This window comes from Chrysemys picta, chromosome 10 (assembly GCF_011386835.1).
Source record: "Chrysemys picta bellii isolate R12L10 chromosome 10, ASM1138683v2, whole genome shotgun sequence".
NCBI lineage: Eukaryota > Metazoa > Chordata > Testudines > Emydidae > Chrysemys > Chrysemys picta.
In genome coordinates this window covers 23,087,491-23,107,035 of record NC_088800.1, presented here as the reverse complement: position 1 = coordinate 23,107,035, position 19,545 = coordinate 23,087,491, and the positions used below count along the sequence as shown (strand labels likewise).

General features: G+C 43.0%; 1 protein-coding gene across 4 annotated transcripts in view; it reads left to right on the top strand.

Moving 5' to 3' along the window:
- MYO5C (myosin VC) overlaps window positions 1-19,545 on the top strand; it is a 64,884-nt gene that overhangs the window by 29,264 nt on the left and 16,075 nt on the right. For 2 of the 4 annotated variants that reach the window (XM_065559449.1, XM_065559450.1), the window contains 15 exons: window positions 625-790; window positions 1,332-1,478; window positions 2,389-2,553; window positions 2,780-2,873; window positions 3,755-3,818; window positions 5,780-5,960; window positions 6,925-7,018; window positions 8,051-8,114; window positions 8,227-8,307; window positions 9,378-9,558; window positions 11,795-11,888; window positions 12,836-12,896; window positions 16,257-16,422; window positions 17,281-17,368; window positions 17,895-17,993. In XM_065559449.1, coding sequence (XP_065415521.1) covers window positions 625-790; window positions 1,332-1,478; window positions 2,389-2,553; window positions 2,780-2,873; window positions 3,755-3,818; window positions 5,780-5,960; window positions 6,925-7,018; window positions 8,051-8,114; window positions 8,227-8,307; window positions 9,378-9,558; window positions 11,795-11,888; window positions 12,836-12,896; window positions 16,257-16,422; window positions 17,281-17,368; window positions 17,895-17,993 — 1,745 coding nt within the window. Of the gene's footprint in view, window positions 1-624; window positions 791-1,331; window positions 1,479-2,388; window positions 2,554-2,779; window positions 2,874-3,754; window positions 3,819-5,779; window positions 5,961-6,924; window positions 7,019-8,050; window positions 8,115-8,226; window positions 8,308-9,377; window positions 9,559-11,794; window positions 11,889-12,835; window positions 12,897-16,256; window positions 16,423-17,280; window positions 17,369-17,894; window positions 17,994-18,138; window positions 18,334-19,545 lie in introns of all 4 variants that reach the window. The other 2 variants (XR_010591010.1, XR_010591011.1) reach the window with 2 other exon arrangements.

Below are 19,545 nucleotides of genomic sequence, written 5' to 3'. Positions count from 1 at the left end.
GCACTAGTGCAGCAGCCTAGCCCCTTCACAGTCTCCCAGCTGTCACAGTGAGTCTCCCAGCTGCCTAACAGGATAGTGGGGGGGAAACACAGCCTCCCCAGATGTCACTCCCCACTGAACCCAACTCTGTATGTGGCTGTGAAGGAAGCTGGAGTACTGGAAACACCACAGATGCCTCTCAGAGGGGCTTCCCCCCACAGGATTTGATTAGCACTCTGCGCGCGTGGGCTGAGCCGGACCAGGCAACAGGGCTCTGTGCCCACTCGGCACTTGAGTCACAATTTGGCTCTGTATGTTAGACTTGTTTTCAGGAATAGTCCAAATTAAAATGTTACTTAATGTGAATCCACCTCAGAGTAGGGAACACCCCTAATTTTAGATCCAAATTCACCTCCATCTGCTGTGATCTCACTTCCATCATTTTAAATTACTTACATTACAAATATTCACTCATGAAACTGGGACTATAGACATGTCATTTAGTTAGAAGTATTGATCCCACATAATCATAGTCATCTTATCCTATTTTTGGGGGGGGGGAGGGTCCAACCTTTGGGACTTGAGAGGATGAGCACAAGGAGTCTAATATCAATTAAAAATAACTTTATTTTCTTTCTAATTAAGGCAAGCTATCACTGCTACAGCTCTAAAGCAAGCATGGGCGGCTATCATTATTCAGAAGTACTGTCGGGGATATATAGTCCGTAAACTTTGCCAGCTCATCCGCGTGGCTGCTATAACAATTCAAGCTTATGTGCGAGGATTTCTAGCAAGGAAGAAATTCCAAAAGGTACAGCCATTTAAGAATTTGACCAAGATCCCAGTGTTTGGGAACTTTTGTGTTATAAAACGGTGGAGGCAAACTCTAGTGATGCTTAATGCTGTATCTTTGACATGAGGTACTCTTGAATACTTCAGCATGTGGATGAAATGTTCTAGTTCATAATTTCAAGCACTTTACAATTTTTAAAATGTTGGAGGTAGTGTGCTTTGATTATTCCAATGGTTTGGATGTGCAATTTTAATATGTTTCTATTTTAAGTGTTAATATCCTAACATGGTCATTTATCCCTGTAGCTAGAATGACAGAACATCTGAACAGATGTTGATTGATCCACCAGATAATTGTATTAAGTATCAGAGAGGTAGCTGTGTTAGTCTGGATCTGTAAAAAGCAACAGAGAGTCCTGTGGCACCTTTAAGACTAACAGATGTATTGGAGCATAAACTTTCGTGGGTGAATGCCTACTTGTTCGTATGCATGTAATGGAAATTTCCAGGGGCAGGTATAATAGATAATTGTAGGCGTTTATTGTTCTCTTGTTTTAAAGATGCTCAAGGAACACAAGGCTGTAATTCTTCAGAAATATGCCCGGGCTTGGCTTGCAAGACGCAGATTTCAGAATATTCGGCGATTTGTGTTGAATATCCAGCTTTCGTACAGAGTTCAGCGACTGCAGAAGAAACTAGAAGACCAGGTAGATGACAAGAATCCATTTATGTTTTCTATTAATTTTCTTTCAATTTATTTCTTTTATTGCGAATCAATCACATTGTGAATTAGACATTTACACTAATAATCATCTGCAGTTCATTAGACAAGAAAAATTTGCATAAGGGATATGGACCCTGATAAGGGCACAAACAACCACAAATTGTCTTCCCATACAGGCACACTATTCTATATTTGTCCATTATGGGGCTTCCTTGTACCTTTTGAAGCATTTGGTACTGGCCCCTCTTGACAACGGGATTCTGGACTAGAAGGGCCAATGGTTAGATCCGGTGTGGCAGTTCCTTTGTATGCTGCAATTGTTCAGTCACATCTCTTTGATCCTGTTCACACTGGGATCAGAACCATATTAACTGCAACTCTGTTTAGATGCATTTGCTGTTTTGGGGGTTCTAGCATGGTTTTCTTTCAGGGTCAATTCTTTGAGAGCCATATTAGCCAAACTGGTTCTATAATATGGCTTTAACCTCATTTTCAGACAGAATTTCCCTGGTTGTGGTGAACATAATTGAGCAAGGGGAGGGGTCAGGCAGTAGATTAGCTGTTTTCTCATAACTGAGGCAAGGTTAGGTGGTAAATTGTTTTTGTTGTCCAAGTGTTACTTGATTCTGTTCCTAGAGGTCATTCTTTACTAATACAGTGTTCCAAATCCAGTTTTAAAAAATTGAGAGAACAAATATTCAATTATTAGAGATTTCCAATGACAGACACAAAAGGTGGGCTTTGGTAACTGATGGAGGGATAGAGAAGAACCTGTTGCAACTGTTTTGGGAAGGGAAATGTCTGTGTGTATTACACTAATAATATAAGTTACTAAACAGAATGGAACAAAACTTTAATTTGGTTTAATATTAACCTATGTTTGTTCATTTTAGAACAAAGAAAATCATGGCTTACTGGAGAGGCTGACTCACCTGGCTTCGACTCATGGAAATGACCTAGATACAATCCAGAAACTTGAATTAGAGCTTGAAAAATTAGCCACACAAAAGAGAACCTCTGAGGAAAAAGGAAAGAAATATAAGGAGGACACTGAACAGGTTAATCTTCCTGTTCCTGGTGGTGGTTGCAATATAAGATAATTTATTAAGTCTTTTAGTTACTGTGACAATGGGTTTATATAGTGCCTGATCCTGAGAGTTGTTAAGCCTCTGCAACTTCCAACAAAGTCTGCAGTTTCCTTTAAACTGTAAGCCCTCGGTTTTAATGAGAGATTTTTTTGTTCCTTGTTAATTTGTGTATTTTATTAACGTCTTATGTTTGCAGAAACTCTCAAAACTTGAGAAACAGAATGCAGAACTGCAAGAACAGAAAACATTCTTAGAACAGAAGCTCCAAGAGGAAACCAAGGAAATGAAAGGTACAATAAGAAAGCAAATGTAGGGCAGCTTTTCAAAGCTGCAGTGGAGAAAAGTCATAGCGCCAGCTCCTCAGCGGGTGTAAGGGGGCATAGTTCTATTGAAGTCATTAGAGCTGCGTCTGTTTATTATAGCTGAACATCTGGCCTTTACTTACTCATCTCTGAAATGCTCTATTTAGGGTATGTAGTGCCCAGGCTCTTTATTCTAGAATCCATCTATGTAGGAACAGAAGCTTTCCTCTCTCCCTTGCCTCTTGTCTCTGAGAGAGCTCATAGCATTCCCTTCAAAACTCTTCTCTTTGCTTGATTCTTTTAATATATTGCTCTTAAAAATCCAAGTTCTCTTGAAAGGTTAGCACGTGGAACCAAAATCTGTCATGCTAGTTTAGAACCCATAGCATGTTGTTCTCAGTGATACCTGATGACCGAACAAGGAGTAATGGTCTCAAGTTGCAGTGGGGGAGGTTTAGGTTGGATATTAGGAAAAACTATTTCACTAGGAGGGTGGTGAAGCACTGGAATGGGTTACCGAGGGAGGTGATGGAATCTCCTTCCTTAGAGGTTTTTAAGGTCAGGCTTGACGAAGCCCTGGCTGGGATGATTTAGTTGGGGATTGGTCCTGCTTTGAGCAGGGGGTTGGACTAGATGACCTCCTGAGGTCCCTTCCAACCCTGATCTTCTATGATTTGTCAGAACTTGCTTATGCTGTGGTCCTGCAGCTCAGGATTAATGTGGTTATATGTGATACGTTAATTCAAAACTAAACTATCCAAAGAATTGCTTGTTAAAACAAAACTCACATTCATGATCTTAATTTTTAATTTACTCTAAATGTTCACGGGTGCATGAAGAGCCTTCAAATATAAAAAATGTTTCCACAGATAAAATGGATGACCTCACAAAACAACTGTTTACTGATGTACAACAAGAAGAAAGACAAAGAATGTATGGAATTTAAGTTTTTAGTAGTTTTAAAACTACATTTTTCTTTCTCTCTCTGCCTTTCTTTCTCTTTCTGAAAATGTATTATGCGTATGTAAACACACAAATCGTTCAGTTCTCCAAGGCTATTGGGGCATATATGTCGTGCCCACAGCCAGCTCTTCCTGTTACACACTCTCTCTCTCTCCCCACCAACATTTCAAAGAAATAAAGGGCATTTGCTTGAAAATACAGGACAAAGCTTAGTTTTAAGGCACGGGCTCTCGCTACACACAGTGTTTCCATTTGTGTCCAAAACCACATAGTTTGTCCACACATTATGACCCTTTGTATGATTGTTGCTTGAAAACATACCTTTTTATCTGATAAGATTCTTCACAGTAGCTCCTTAATGGATATGATTTGTAGAACATTAGACACCAAATAAGAGAGATCCCTTAAAATACAGGGAAATGTGATTACTCAACCTCCCCAAAAGTTGGAAACCTTGTGTCCTTCTCAGGTGTATCTGGTTCCAGCTATAAGTCAGTTTGCAGCATGCAATGAGGCTCTTTCTCCTACTCCTCCAATCTTTCCTTTTCCCCCAATTCCCTCTGACCTTGCAAGCCAGTCTGAGGGCTTGTCTACACTTACCAGGGGATCAATGCATCGGTGGTCGATTTAGCGGGTCTAGTGAAGACCCGCTAAATCGACTGCGGATCACTCTCCCGTCAACTCCTGTACTCCACCAGATCAAGAAGAGTAGGGGGAGTTGACGGGAGACACATCGCATAGTGTGGACCCTGCGGTAAGTAGATCTAAGCTACGTCGATTTGACTTGCGCTATTCAAGTAACTCACATTGCATAGCTTAGATCGAATTTCCCGTGTAGTGTAGTCAAGGCCTGAGTGAAGACTGTCTCCACCAGCTGGGTCTCACAGGGAGCTAGCAGGAAAGACAAGGATTCTTGCGCTGTATTACTGGCTGGGGGTACATCTACACAGGAAAAAAAAAACCTGCAGCAGTGAGACCCTCCTCTGTGACAGGGTTTCAGAGCCCGGGCTCCAGCCCAAATGGGAATGTCTACACTGCTATTTTGAGTCCCATAACACAAACCTGAGTCAGTTGACCTGGGCTCTGAAACTTCCCCCTCTCCCCCCCCCCGAGTGTAGACTTTTTCCCTTAGACATACTTTGTTCTGCCTCTGAGCCTCTACCTCAGTCCCCATAGCCAGGTGGATGTAGGGAGGCCTGGGCACATTCCTGTCCTCCTCTCATCAATTTTGCAGATGATTCTGAGAAGCTAGGCTGGGATTTTCAGAAGTGCTCAGCATTGGCCTAACTCTGCTCCCACTGAAGTCATTCAGAGCAAAGTTAGGCTGACACTGAGCACTTTTGGAAATCCCACCCACCTCACTTACCTGCCCGACCCATCCCTCATTTTCTCAAGCCCAAGTTGTGGTAGAGGATTCCACCAAGTGTCTTCTGTGACATGTACAAGGGAGAATATGTCCCATTATTCTTAGATACCTTTAGTAACTTTCTGTACATTAAAAGGTTGTTTTTTTTCCCATTCCTGGTTATTAGGTCAGTAAGTGATATTAATAGTTGACATTATTTCCCTTCTATTTTTAGTCCCACCTAATATTTTTTACTCCTACATTTTATGCTTTTTTCAGCTGAAGGGTGCACCTTGTCCGTCATTCCAGCTGATCCTGTTTCAATGGCTATATTTCTATATGAACTGCAGGTGTAATTTTTGACTCGCATAGACATATGCATGCTAGCTTTGACTGAGCTAGCGCCCTGAAAACAGAATTGAAGCTGCAGTGATGTGGGCAGCAGAACATTCCGATAGTTGCAAGTGTAGACGTACCCATAGCCTTCGGTCTCCAAAACTGCAAATCAAATGAAAAAAACAGAACAAAACACTTTTTCACATGAAGACGGGTTTTTAAAAAGTGATTTTTTTCTGATTCCATGCAGAATACTTGAGAAAAAGTTCCAAAATGAGAAGCAAGACTATGAAAAAGAGATTGAGTCATTAAAGGGAGAAATTAAGACTCTCAGAGAAGAGAAAATTAAGCTGCAAGATCAAATTCAGGAAGAACATATCATTCAGGATGACTTAAAACTGGAAGTAGGACAACTTAAAAAACAGGCAAAGGTAGGAGGAATGTTTAAGTAAACAAAACCAAGGATGGTCCAGTTTATTTCAGTTTCTTCTCTACATACTGCAAATAGAGAATTTCAGTGCTTTATCAATAGTGCATCTTTTCTGTTTTGTTGTTTATATACAGTACATTTTAAAGCAAGTTGTGGTTGGTAAAATCTGATTGAGGCAATAGTGTATATTTACTGTTGGCGTCAATACACATTGAAAAACCAGACACACACACACACACACACACACACACACACACACACACACACACACACACACACACACACACACACAATTACTTTCATTTTCACAAATGGCAGCTGGTTAGTACATTTATTTGAGTGTAAAATCTGAAAATTGCACTTCTCACAAACCCACTACCAATTAAAAACAAAACAACAAGAAAACCTGTATTTATTGTCCTGCTGAAAGGAATATTCATAACCTAATTCTGCCCTCAGAATAAGCACAACTTCAAATGTAGCCAATGAGAACTGTGCATATATATTGGAGGACTGAATTGGACCTTAAACATTTGTCCATTAAAATATGTGAATCAACTTTTGGAAGAAGGTATTAATTCATTAGGAGGACTATTCCTAAATATAATTTATTCCCTTTTGTAAACAGAACCTGTTTGTGTGTGTGTTTAAAAACAGCAAAATATTCTTCCTTTGAGTCAAATATTGTAAAATAAATTATTTTATATATATTTATATATATTTATATATGTATAATATGCTGTGTCAGAATCTTACTATTAGGTTTTCTCATATAGGAGAATATTTGGGACAGCTGACTGGACTGATTGATTTAAACAGAACACATTTTATATCTTGTGGCATGCTGGTCAAACCATTGTTAATTATAATACTGTTTACAACTTAGTCGATATCTGGCCCATCTTAGTCACTCATTTTTATCTCATTGAACTCCATCTCATTCTGAAAAAAATTGTGCAATTTAGATGATACCTGAATTGCAAAAGGAAATTGAACTGCTCCAGACACAGAAAATGGATGTGGAAAAGCAGGTCCAATCCCAGAAGCGAGAAATGAGAGGTAATTGACAACTATGAAATTCAGAGCATTTACAGACATTTACGATTCTGTTTTAATTGATTAAATGTATATGTTTAGTTGTGTCGGTTTTTCTAGATATATTATAAAAAGTAACAACACTCAGAGGTCAAAACTTCTCAAACAGACATTAAACAAACAAACAAAAAAACCCAACTAAACCCACCTGCCCAAACCCAGCATGAACTCCATCCCATCAGCCACATTATCTTCCACCAGAAAAAGCCTGAGGAAAACAGGTGAGTATTGCTGCGTGCTGAATGAATACCAATACCAGGGACTCCTCACCAAGAACACTCTGCTCTCAGTCCTCTCTCATTTAAACAACAGTGTTGTTAACTCAGATGATTGCTCTTGCTTTGGGATCATATGACAGAGGAGTTGGCATCCCAGCCAGCCAGCACTCAACCCATTTACAGATCAAAACGAACACCTTGAATTTAACTCAGAAATGAATAAGTAGCTAGTACAACTTAGAGCATGGTTATAATGTGCTCTCTAGCCCTGATTCAGCAAGGCACTTAAACACATGCCTAAAGCACATGAGTAGTCAAAGGGATTACTTGCATTCTTAAAGTTAGGCATGTGCTTCACTGGAGACTGTGAGAAATGCTGCTTAACAAGAGTGCTGCCACTTTCTACACTCGCTGCAGCACCTAATATCTTAAAGGTGCAGCCTCTGTGTAAATCATCTTGCAGTAATCAAAGCACTAAATAGCAAAGGTGTGGATAACTCCAGCAAGGTCCAAATTCAGAAGGAGAGGACATAACTTTCATATCAAGTGCAAATGATAGACAGCATCCTTGGCATTTGTACCTACCTAGATATCCATAAAGAGATAATGATAGAAGGAAGTCCCTGAATTGCACTCCTTAGTTAAATTACGTATATGCATCATCCACAAGCAAAGAACTTGGATGGTTTAGAAAGAGGCTGATGTGATTATTTGTATGACATATATAATCTGAAAATTTAAGGAGAAAATTCATTCTTTACATAATGTTTATTTTCAGAAAAGGTGTCAGAAGTAGCAAAACAATTTATTGAGAGCTATGATGTGGAGGCAGTAAGAAGCAGGTAAAATACATTTTTTCTAGGCTTTTTAAAATTTCAAAACAAACGTCATACTTCTAAGAGATTTAATTTCTTCTTCCATACACATTTTATATTGTCTTGCCTTGTGTTTTAGGCTGTCCATAGAAGATTTGGAACATTTAAATGAAGATGGAGAACTTTGGTTTGCTTATGAGGGCCTGAAAAAAGCCACAAGGTTAGTTTAATTATGTCGTGTAATGTAATGTTCATAATTCTGGTCTGAGATTCAGAGGATAAACAGTAAGGGGCAGTAATAAGGAAACTGGTCTTATAGTATCATAATGAAAACATCATGTAACAAGTGAACAAACATTGCCTAATAGCAGAATAGTTTAGGGCTCCGTCCAGCAAGTCGCACTGTTATGAAGTCAGTGGGACAAATGCATGAATAAAAAATTACTCATGAATAAAACTTGCAGGATTGAACATTAAGTAAGAATGGTATTTTAATAGTGCAAGCATTAGAAGCATATGGGTATTTTTAATAGCTAGAGATCTTTCCATGGAGATTCATGAGACTAATTTCCATACTTATTAATGTTTTGATGAAAGAGCCAATCTTTTGAGTGGAGAGCCACGGGCTGAAAGGAACAAAAAAGCTCGGACTATCTTGGTGGATATATTGTGTACAAGAAAACTTTTCCTAAGCTTTGTTTTAAACCAGTCATATCGTTTTTGTTTAGTATTGTACAGTTAGAAAAAGGAAAGATTTTTGACTCGGAAACCTTTAAGAACAAGTGTTACTAGTGAGATCCATTTATTTTGGACTAAAACCACACTGCACATAATTTGGGCATTTTGTATTTTACCGTGAAGGTCCTTAATCCACCTGAAATGGTTACTTTCTCTGATTTACATGTCTGCACGTGGTAGTGTTTCTTTAAAGGTTCTGAAGTTGTTAAATGAAATCTCTGTTTACAGACATGAACAATACATTGCATGCATATCAGGAAATATGAGATAACTGAATAGCTTTGAACTGTATAGTCATAAACTATAACATAAAACTGAAAATTGTTTAGATTGAAGCCTTGTAATGAGAAACAAAGTGTGTGTGTGTGTGTGTGTGTTCTGGGATATCATAATTGGTCTGAATTCCCAGGGTGTTCAGGTTCTGGAGTTGTTACAGCTCTATGTTAACACAGTGCCTTGTTTTTACTTTGGTTTTGTCTTGACCCCGGGAGAACGCATATTGCTGCCAAAGTCATACTCTGTCTGTAGCTTCCAATTTTTGTTTTTTAACAGAGTGTTGGAAAGCCAATTCCAGTCTCAGAAAGAGAACTATGAAAAGGAGATTGAAGCTTTGAACTTTAAAGTTGTACATCTTAGTCAAGAAATTATCCATTTACAAAAGTTGTTTAGGGAGGAAAATGACATAAATGACAGCATCCGACTTGAAGTTAGTAGACTAACATCGGAAAACATGGTAAGGTTCAAGTACTACAGAGGTTAGTACTATCTTGTAGGACAGAACCTTTTCTCTTATTACCTTGGGACAGAATCCTGCCCCAAGTGTATTTGTGGCATGAAACCCTCAGTATTTCTGCAGGTACTTCCGTGAATCTTGATGGACCCCAGAGATGTAGCCATGTCAAAATGCACAGCCACCCAGCCTCTATGCCCACACTGGAGTAAAGGCTGTGGTGATGCCCAACAAACTGCCATACATGCAGACATCATCAGGAGAGGTGACAGACTTGGTTGGCCTGGTCTATAGCCAGTTTGTTCAACCACGTGAAGCTCCTCTGTGTTAGCCCCTTACTGCTGTGTAAACCTGGGCTCAGAAATGCCCTCAATGTGCATTTTCGTCGTAGTCGTCAAATGTTAAAATACTCATTTTAGAAACTCTGACTCAGCGGGAGCTGCGTGTTCATGCACCTGAAAGCAGAATGTGGCTCATGTAGTTGATACTTTCCTAAGGAAACAGACAAATCACAGTGTGAGCTTAGATTGTATTTTAACCCTTTGTATGCCCATGTGACTAAAACTTATGATTTTATAAAGGATTTTGTTCTACTCAAAATATTGTCATGGTGAACATCGATAGGCTCATACAAGTATTATGCTGGACACACTGTATGCTCTTCCTTGCCATGCTTATGGGATTTTTTGTTTCAAATTACAGTAATAATTTGTGCAAATATGCAGTTTTACACTGGACAGCTATTCAGGAATAGAAACATCTATTTCTAAGCTTTTAGGTCATTTGATTAGGGAATTAGGGAGAAAAACAATACCAGAGCTTTAGCATTGATCAGGAAGCTATCCTATTTAGCCATTTCAGTACATCCATAATTTAAACAACTGGTTTGAAAATCAAATAAGACTGCTATTGTTTGACTGATGGTATGTGTTTATCTTTCTCATCGGTATACGTCATAGCTTAATAAAGAGAGTTTCTTAATGGAAAAAAACCCTTTCCAGAGCAACACAAACTAGAATCAGAATTACATAGTATGTCGCATGCTGAAGGTACAGTATTTCAAACTGATATAGCTAGGAGTCAGACACTCATGCTACAGTGACTTTGTAGGCAAACAGCCACCATTAACCATACAGCAATAGCTCATACAAATGTTCATCATTAGAACACAAGGGTATTTTTAAAAAATTCATACATGGAAAGATGGCAAAACACTTGAGTTAATCCTTCTACTGATTTTGAAAAGTGCCATGGGACTTTTAACAACCACTTGGAACAGACAAAAGGAAACTTACTTTACTGCTTCTTCTGAAAGACGGTGTTTCTCTCATTGTAACAACCACCTGGGTAAGCATTCAACCAGTCCCAGTTAAGCGAAGCTCAGCATTCTGCAGTTTTAAAGAGTTCAGATCCAATAATTGGGTGCCAGTCATAATGATGTCCTGTAGCTGAATGCACATATCCTCCAGGATTGCCAGATATTTTGCGCACACACAGCATGTGGATAGAACCCAGGACCTTCAACTCCAAAAACTCAGTCCTCTAACATATACGTTTAGGGATAATCTGTCAACTGGCATTAATTCTTATATCTAGCATAGCAGTGGTTTTCAACCTCGGTCCGCCGACCCCAGGGGACCCACAGATTATGTCTAAGATTTCCAAAGGGGTCCGCAGCGCCATTTGAAATTTTTTAGGGGTCTGCAAATGAAAAAAAGGTGAAACCCACTGCTCCATATGTTTGAGCAGGCTGATATTCCATCCACCAAGGGGCAGTTATTCACATAAAACAGCCAGTAAATTACAAGCTTTTGTTATAAGTCCAAAGCCTGTTTGAACACTTGAGCAATACAAAATCTTCTGACCAAGAGATGAAAGTGCTACTACCTGAGCCATACTGATATTGATACAAATGGAGTATACATTTCCAAGAAGGAAATGCATTCTGTAGTGTATAACGTTATTTCCTTTGGTTGGAAAAAAGTAAGAGTCCGTAGGAGAGAGATTTTCAAAATGTAATTTGAAGTTACTGAGATGAAAAAGCATTTCAAAAAGGGAACCTATAATATCATTTCTTTCTGAAGTGTTTTGTAATATATAAGAAATACTTTCTAAAAATAAATTGAACTGGAAAAATGAAAATCATGACATAGTTTCCTTTAAACTAATTCAGGTGTTTAAACTTTAAGTAAAATATTGAGAGACTAGATTATTCATGTGTTCTTTCCTCTTTATAAAGATGATCCCAGACTTTAAACAGCGGATTTCTGAACTTCAAAAGCAAAAGATGGATCTTGAACAACGCCTTCAAGAACAAGCTGCAAAGACAAAAGGTAAAGAACCAACATGGGGCCTGTCTTGCCAACAGGTACAGAGAGCCTGGGGACCCCCCTACGAGCACATCGGTGCCACTGGCAGGACTCTGTCCTCTCCCCTTCCAGCAGGGAGGGGGCAAAGTGGAACACTGCTGTGTCACTCCTCCAATTATGTGGGTCATTTATAGATTCCATGCCTCTGGCGTAACTTAAAATTGCTTAACAGCAGCTCTAAATTGTGTCAGATCTGCAGCTGGTCCACATCTCCCCATTTCTCCCCTGCACTGAATAGAGTTCTGGTGCATGAGAGAATCTTTTCCACGGCTGCGGTTTATTTACTACGTTCCATGCCATTACCGCGGGCCAAGTTCGGATTCCTTATGCATGCAAAGCTCCCATTGAATTTAGTGGGAGTTTGGATTAAGTAAAAACTTAAAATCTGAAAATCCTGGCCGTCAGGATTTGGCCCATAGCAATGAAAGATTTGCTGTTTTCACTTGTTTATAAACACTTGGTTCCTCAACAATGTTTTCATTTTAAATGAAGCTTTATTGCAAATTGTAATTACTGAAGGAGTTCCAAAAGTCACTAGTCCAAAACTGTAATCTGCACCCTATAGTGCAGAAGGGGGAAATAGTCAGTTATTTAACATTTAATTACATGATGTGTTCCTTGTAAATAGCTCTGATACTATAAATATTTACCAGCTGGTATCTGATTCTGTGCCTCTTATGGGCACTCAGCTCCCATTGCATACAGGACCTGTTATTAAACAGTTGCTGTGTAAGCAAAGGATTTTTTTGATACAGTATTTGCCTTTTAAGCCAATATTGTTACAGGAAATAGGAAGAGGTTGTTATGCGTAAGAAAATATTAATTAAATTCCAGCCTGGATCAATAAGCAAACTTGGGGGGGAGAGAGTCTTTCTTTTGTTGTTGGATTTATTTATTTTTAATCATCACAGGAAAAATGGAAGAAATGCCTAATGGGGTGCATCACAATCTGTCAGAGGAAGGTCAAAGAAGGTAAATATTATTTTAAATTAGGGCTGTCAAGTGATTAAAAAAAATTAAATTGCGATTAATCGTGCTGTTAAACAATATTAGAATACCATTTATTTAAATATTTTTGGATGTTTTCTCCATTTTCAAATATTTTGATTTCAATTACAACACAACACAAAAGTGTACAGTGCTCACTTCATATTTATTTATTTATTACAAACTAGGGTTACCATACGTCCGGATTTTCCCGGACATGTCTGGCTTTTTGGGCTCCAAATCCCCGTCCGGGGGGAAATCCCAAAAAGCCGGACATGTCCGGGAAAATCGGACATGCGGTCGGCGGCTCGGGTGCCGGGCCGGGGGCTCGGGGGCTCCGCCGGCGGTGCTCGGGGGGGCCCGGTGCCGGGCCGGGGGCTCGGGGGGCCTGGCCGGCGGTGCCGGGCCGGGGGCTCGGCCGGCGGTGCTCGGGGGGCCCGGGGCCGGGGGCTCGGCCGGCGGTGCTCGGGGGGCCCGGGGCCGGGGGGCTCGGCCGGCGGCTCGGGTGCCGGGCCGGGGGCTCGGCCGGCGGCTCGGGTGCCGGGTGCCGGCGGTGCTCTGGGGTGCCGGGTGCCGGGCCGGGTGCCGGCGGTGCTCGGGGGGGCCCGGTGCCGGGCCAGGCCGGGGGGCTCGGCTGGCGGCTCGGGTGCCGGGCCGGGTGCCGGTGGTGCTCGGGGGGGCCCGGTGCCGGGCCAGGCCGGGGGGCTCGGCTGGCGGCTCGGGTGCCGGGCCGGGTGCCGGCGGTGCTCGGGGGGGCCCGGTGCCGGGCCAGGCCGGGGGGCTCGCCTGGCGGCTCGGGTGCCGGGGGCCGGCGGTGCTCGGGGGGGCCGGGTGCCGGGCCAGGCCGGGGGGATCGGCTGGCGGCTCGGGTGCCGGGCCGGGTGCCGGCGGTGCTCGGGGGGGCCCGGTGCCGTGCCGGGCCGGGGACTCGGGGGGCCCGGCCGGGGACTCGGGTGCCGGGTCGGGGACTCGGCAGGCGGTGCCGGGCCGGGGGCTCGGGGGACGGGCTGGGGACCTGTGGTGCCGGGGGTGGGCCGCGCCTCCTCCCCCCACACCCTCCCTTACCTGCTTCAGGCTTCCCGCGACTCAAATGTTCGCGGGAAGCAGGGGAGGGGGCGGAGACTTTGGGGAGGGGGCGGGGCTGGGGGCGGGGTTGGGGCCCCTTTAAAGTGTCCTCCTTTCGGAGGCACTAAATATGGTAACCCTATTACAAACATTTGAACTATAAAAAAGAAACTTCAATTCACCTCATTGAAGTACTGTAGTGCAATCTCTTTATCATGAAAGTTGAACATACAAATGTAGAATTATGTAAAAAAGAATAACTGCACTTAACAATAAAACAATGTAAAACTTTAATTGTGATTAATTTTTTTAATCGCTTGACAGCCCTAGTTGAATATCTTGTACAAGAGGTTTTTGTTTTTGTCCATTTGAAGCTTGTTATATTCCTAGCTCTGTACTATTAGCTGGACTGTGTTTGAACGTTTTGCTAGCACGTTTTCAAAACCACCATCACTGAGTGCTACTGTAATGGATCGCTGCAGGCTGTGAGCAATGCACATCATGTGTTCAAAAGACAAGCAACTGGCTGCTGCGACCATGTGATGTGCTCTGTCAGTACTAATTGTTGTTACCTTTTCTTGAATATTCCATTCTTTTGCAACATCCATGAAATGCTCTGCACATGCTTCAACATAATGTCTGTCTTTGTTATGAGTTACTATTACAGCAAACGACTGCAGTGTCCATGCGGCATCAGTAAAGTGTGCCATGACACCAAGATAGCTATGATTGCTCAAGGATGTCCAGTGATCACCAGTCAAAGCAATAGCCAGTGCATTTTTCAGAAGGTCCAACTTTGTAGTCTTCTTGTTGTCATATAGGTCAGTGGTTCTCCAAGCCAGTCCGCCGCTTGTTCAGGGAAAGCCCCTGACGGGCCGGGCCGGTTTGTTTGCCTGCTGCGTCCACAGGTTCGGCCGATCATGGCTCCTACTGGCTGCGGTTCATTGCTCCAGGCCAGTGGGGGCTGTAGGAAGGGCGGCCCGCGCCGCTTCCTGCAGCCCCCATTGGCCTGGAGTGGCGAACCTCAGCCAGTGGGAGCCGCGATCGGCCAAACCTGCGGACGAGGCAGGTAAACAAACCGGCTCAGCCCGCCAGGGGCTTTCCCTGAACAAATGGCGCACCAGCTTTGAGAACCACTGATATAGGTCATTTAGTGCAGGCGGCACAGGGCTTGGCGGGGGGGTCAGCCCCAGGCGCCATGGGGCTCAAGGGGAGGGGAGTCAGCCCCAGCTGTGGATGGCACAGGGCTGGGTGGGGGAGACCCCACTTTGAGTAGTGTGGAGCTCAGGATGGGGGAGGTTCAGCCCCAGCTGCGGGTGACATGGGGCTGGGGTTGGGGAGAGCCCCAGCCTCAGCGGCATGGGGCTTGGTGGGGGCTCAGCCCCAGCTGCAGGCAAAATGGGGCTATGGGGGGGAGGGGTCATCCCCTGAGCTCGGGGAGGGGGGATGTGAGCCCCAGGTGGCATGGGGCTCAGGCGGGGGGGTTCCAGCCCCAGCTGCAGGCGACATGGGGCTTGGGAGGTGTTGTGGGCAGCACTGATCCCGGTGTGGGCAGTGCGGTGCTAGGGAGGGGGGCTCAGCCCCAGATGAGGGGGGTGGGAGGTGGGTCAGCCCCAGCCCCAGGAGGCATGGGGAGGCGTCTGGAGTGCCCTGCAAGGGGAGGGGTGGCTCAGGTGAACCCCTCACTCTCCTGTTTTTACTTTTAAAAAATACTTCTCCACTGGAGCTGGCATGAGAACCAGTCTTTCTAGTTCTCTTGCATCTGAAGAAGTGAGGTTCTTACCCACGAAAGCTTATGCTCCCAATACTTCTGTTAGTCTTAAAGGTGCCACAAGACCCTCTGTTGCTTTTTACAGTCTTTCTGTAGCCTCTTCTCTTTCTGCCTGCCCTCCAGTGGCAGCTTGTGTTACTGCGTCTGATCTGACCTGACCTAGTTTCTCTAGAGAGCAGCTGATGCTGCCGTGCTGTGATTAATGCATTAATTGTGCTGTGCGTTAATCGCAGGCGTTAACGGCAGTTAATTGACAGCCCTATTTTAAATCTGTTTGCGAAATGTGGATTTAATGCCATAGGCTGAGTAGAGACACTTACAATTCCAGTCCCTATAAGGTTTTATTTAGCAACTACCACTCGCTATTGGGGTGATGTAATGGTGAGGTGGGAAATTCCTGCTGCCAGCTCAGTAGGTGCCTGAGAGAGACAGAACATGTAACCCATCTTGAAGTAATATTGTGCTTTCTGAGAAGAAGAATAAGGGAACAAATTTTTTGTGATTTCTAGAACACTGGAAGACCAGACTGAAATACACACAAAAGAAGAGAAGCAGATTGTCACAATCCAAGAAATTCAAGAGGCAAACAATCACCTAAAGGAGCAACATGAAATTGAGAATGAAGTAAAGAGCAAGATAAAGCAGGAGGCATTTCATCTTACTCTGGAAAACATGGTGAGGAATGAAATTCTCTTAATCCATCCCCGAAACACAGTTAAAAATACAGAATGCACAGTAAGAGCTAGACATTTCCCAGCCCGGTGCAGCGGCACAAGGAGAGGGTGGAAAAGCCCCTCTCCCTGGCATCTCTGTTCTGGCCTAGGCAGAGATTGTCCTTGTGCTCCTGCCATGCAGAGAATGAGGAACTGTAGAACCAACAGTAGCAGTGGAAATCCCAGCTGGAGAGGGACGTGCCCATGGCTTTATTCCCTGCTGCCCCAGATCAGGGCCAGCAGGAGGAAGAAGGCGGCACACATGTCATTGTTGTGTGTGCTTCCTCTGTGCTCTCAGATATATTTTATTTGCCTCCATAATCTCCCATTGAAGTGCAACTCTTCCTAAACCATCCAACCTGCAAGGTACTAGCTTCAAGTCACAGTCTAGCCCAATCGAGCAAAAGATTTAAAGGCATAGTGCAGTTAAATATTATACGAGGAGGTGAGAGCGATGTTACCCCATTTCTCAAGCCTCTGCTTGGAATTCCCATTGATTTTGAGGACAGAGGGATTGCGGGATCAAGCTTGTATTCAGTGGGACTACTCACAATCTGAAAATTAAGTATAAGTCTTTGCAGAATTGGGACCAAATATTCTAAAAGGGAAATGAAGTTAGCGAGCCAGATAAATATTTACCTATGTCAGACCAGCTACTGAGCAGATTTCTGCATGTGCTGTCTGATTGGTTCATCAGCAGTGCCAGTAAGGATGCACCCCTTTGCAACATTGCTCCTGAACTCAGTTTTATTGCCCTCTGTGGAGGTAGAAGCAGAGGTCTATTGACTAGTTACTCTCCATCTTTATTTGATTATTGTAGGATCTTGAAGAAGAGTTAGACATGAAAGACAGAGTAATAAAAAAATTGCAGGATCAGATCAAGAATCTTACCAAGACTATTGAAAAAGGTAGGATTTATTTTTTACGGTTTAAAATAGTTTTGAATGTGTAATAGAGGGTATATGGGTATGTGAGAGAGAGAGAGGGTCAAAAGGTTGTGAAATTCAATCTTTCAACAACAACATAAGATGGGAAAGCATTAGCAAAAATTTCATAAATGTTTTCCCTGTTTTTCAGCCCATTTTATAAATGTGTGTATATATGTGTGTACATTTTTATTTATTTATTTATTTATTTTACAGAATTAGTTTGCACTCTGAGTTGTTTTAAAGGTTGAAAACCTGACTAATATTGGGATGGGTAGCCAAAGCCTCACTTGTTTAGTGCAGGTAGTCCCACAGGAATCAGTAAGACTACTCATGTGAGTAATATGAGCAGGAATTGACCGATAATACTTGTCATAAATTGAGATGATTATTGCAAACAGGAGCTACAGTATGTTTCTGGCAGTAAGAACTGCATGTTTCTCGTAGTTTATTTTAACATGTTAACATTACATTAGCCTGTAAGTAAGAGTACATTTACTTTTGACAGCCAATGAAACACATGTGCCAGCTGTGCCCAAGGAGTACATTGGAATGATGGAGTACAGAAAGGAAGATGAAGCAAGAATTATTAAAAATCTCATCCTTGGTACTTCAGTTACACTTTGAATTACAGACACATTTAATTATATTCGATATAGCATGTTAAAAAAAATCCAAGATTTTTTAATTTCAGTTGTACTCATTATTAACTTTGATCTCTTTATCTCCCTTCTCTCTCACTTTACTCTTAGGGACACCGTACTATTACTTTCTATTACTGCTTGATTCAAAGTGTTTCAAAGACAGAAGTATTTTATCTGGTGAAAACTCATTTGTCTCGTATCTCTGACTCTACTGTCTATCTTCTTATTTGTTCACTTCTGAAACTACAAATCTCGAGTACTCCAGGACCTGAGTTTAATTTTCCTTCCTGGTCTACCTTGTCTGTAAGTCATTATCTCTAGAACTTTGCTAGAAGTTGTCTGTACCCCTCTGCTGAAATCACAAGCCCCTTCTCTCAAAACTTCAGGGACTGTATGAGTCAGGCCTGTGTGACCTCTCCTCTTTGGTCTCTCATCCAGTCTTCTATCCGCTTGCTCTTCTTATCTATCTAGGATATTTATTTAGCACCAGTCACCATAATATCTAGGCATAGCACAGGGGTGGGCAAACTTTTTGGCCCAAGGGCCACATCTGGGTGGGGAAATTGCATGCAGGGGCAGAGGGTTGGGGTGCGGGGTGTAGGAGGGGGAGCGGTGTGCAGGAAGGGGCTCAGGGCAAAGGGTTGGGGCACAGGAGGGCTGTGGGATATACGAGGGGGCTCAGGGCAGGGGGGGTTGGGGTGCAGGGATGGGTGTGGGATGCAGGGGGTTGGAGTGCAGGAGGGGGCTCAGGGCAGGGGGGGTTGGAGTGCTGGAGGGGTGTGGGAGGGGGCTCAGGCCAGGGCGTTGGGGTGCGGGGTGCAGCGGGGGTTAGGGTGCAGGCAGGGGGCTCAGGGCAGGAGTGTGGGGTGCAGGCTCCAGCCTGGGGCCGCTTACCTGCGGGTACCTCCCCTGAAGCTCCCATTGCCTGGGGGGGTGGCAGTCCCATGGGCCGGATTCAAAGTCCTGATGTGCTGGATCTGACCTGCGGGCTATAGTTTGCCCGCCCCTGACATAGCATCTCTGGGTCATGGTTTCCTCTACTTTTTTCCCTGGCATCCCCTTCACTAGTGGTTGAAATTTCACTTATGTTTCTCCTTCTATGTGGAATTCTTTCCTTTCCTCTGAGTTGTTTCCACTCATTAAATCTCACCGTCAAACTTTTTTTATTCTTGCTTTAACTCGTGCTTAACAGTAAACCCTACTAGTTTTCAATGCGGTCCTCGACCCCCATTAACTAATGTACAAGATAACTTATATCCTCTCTGTTGCTTCAAATAAGAGCTTTCTTTTCCTCTGCTCGACTCCACCTTCATGTATTACCATTCCTTTCTACTTGAACAAGACATACTGTACTTTATAAACTTATTACAGTATTTCCTACCTATCTGCAAAACTTTTGTTTATATATTTTTCTGAGGGATGAGAAATGGAAATGTATTGCATTGTAATAATAGAGCTGAGCAAGAACCAACATTTCTGTCCTGCAGAAAATTTCATGCTTCTGGAAAAAATCCA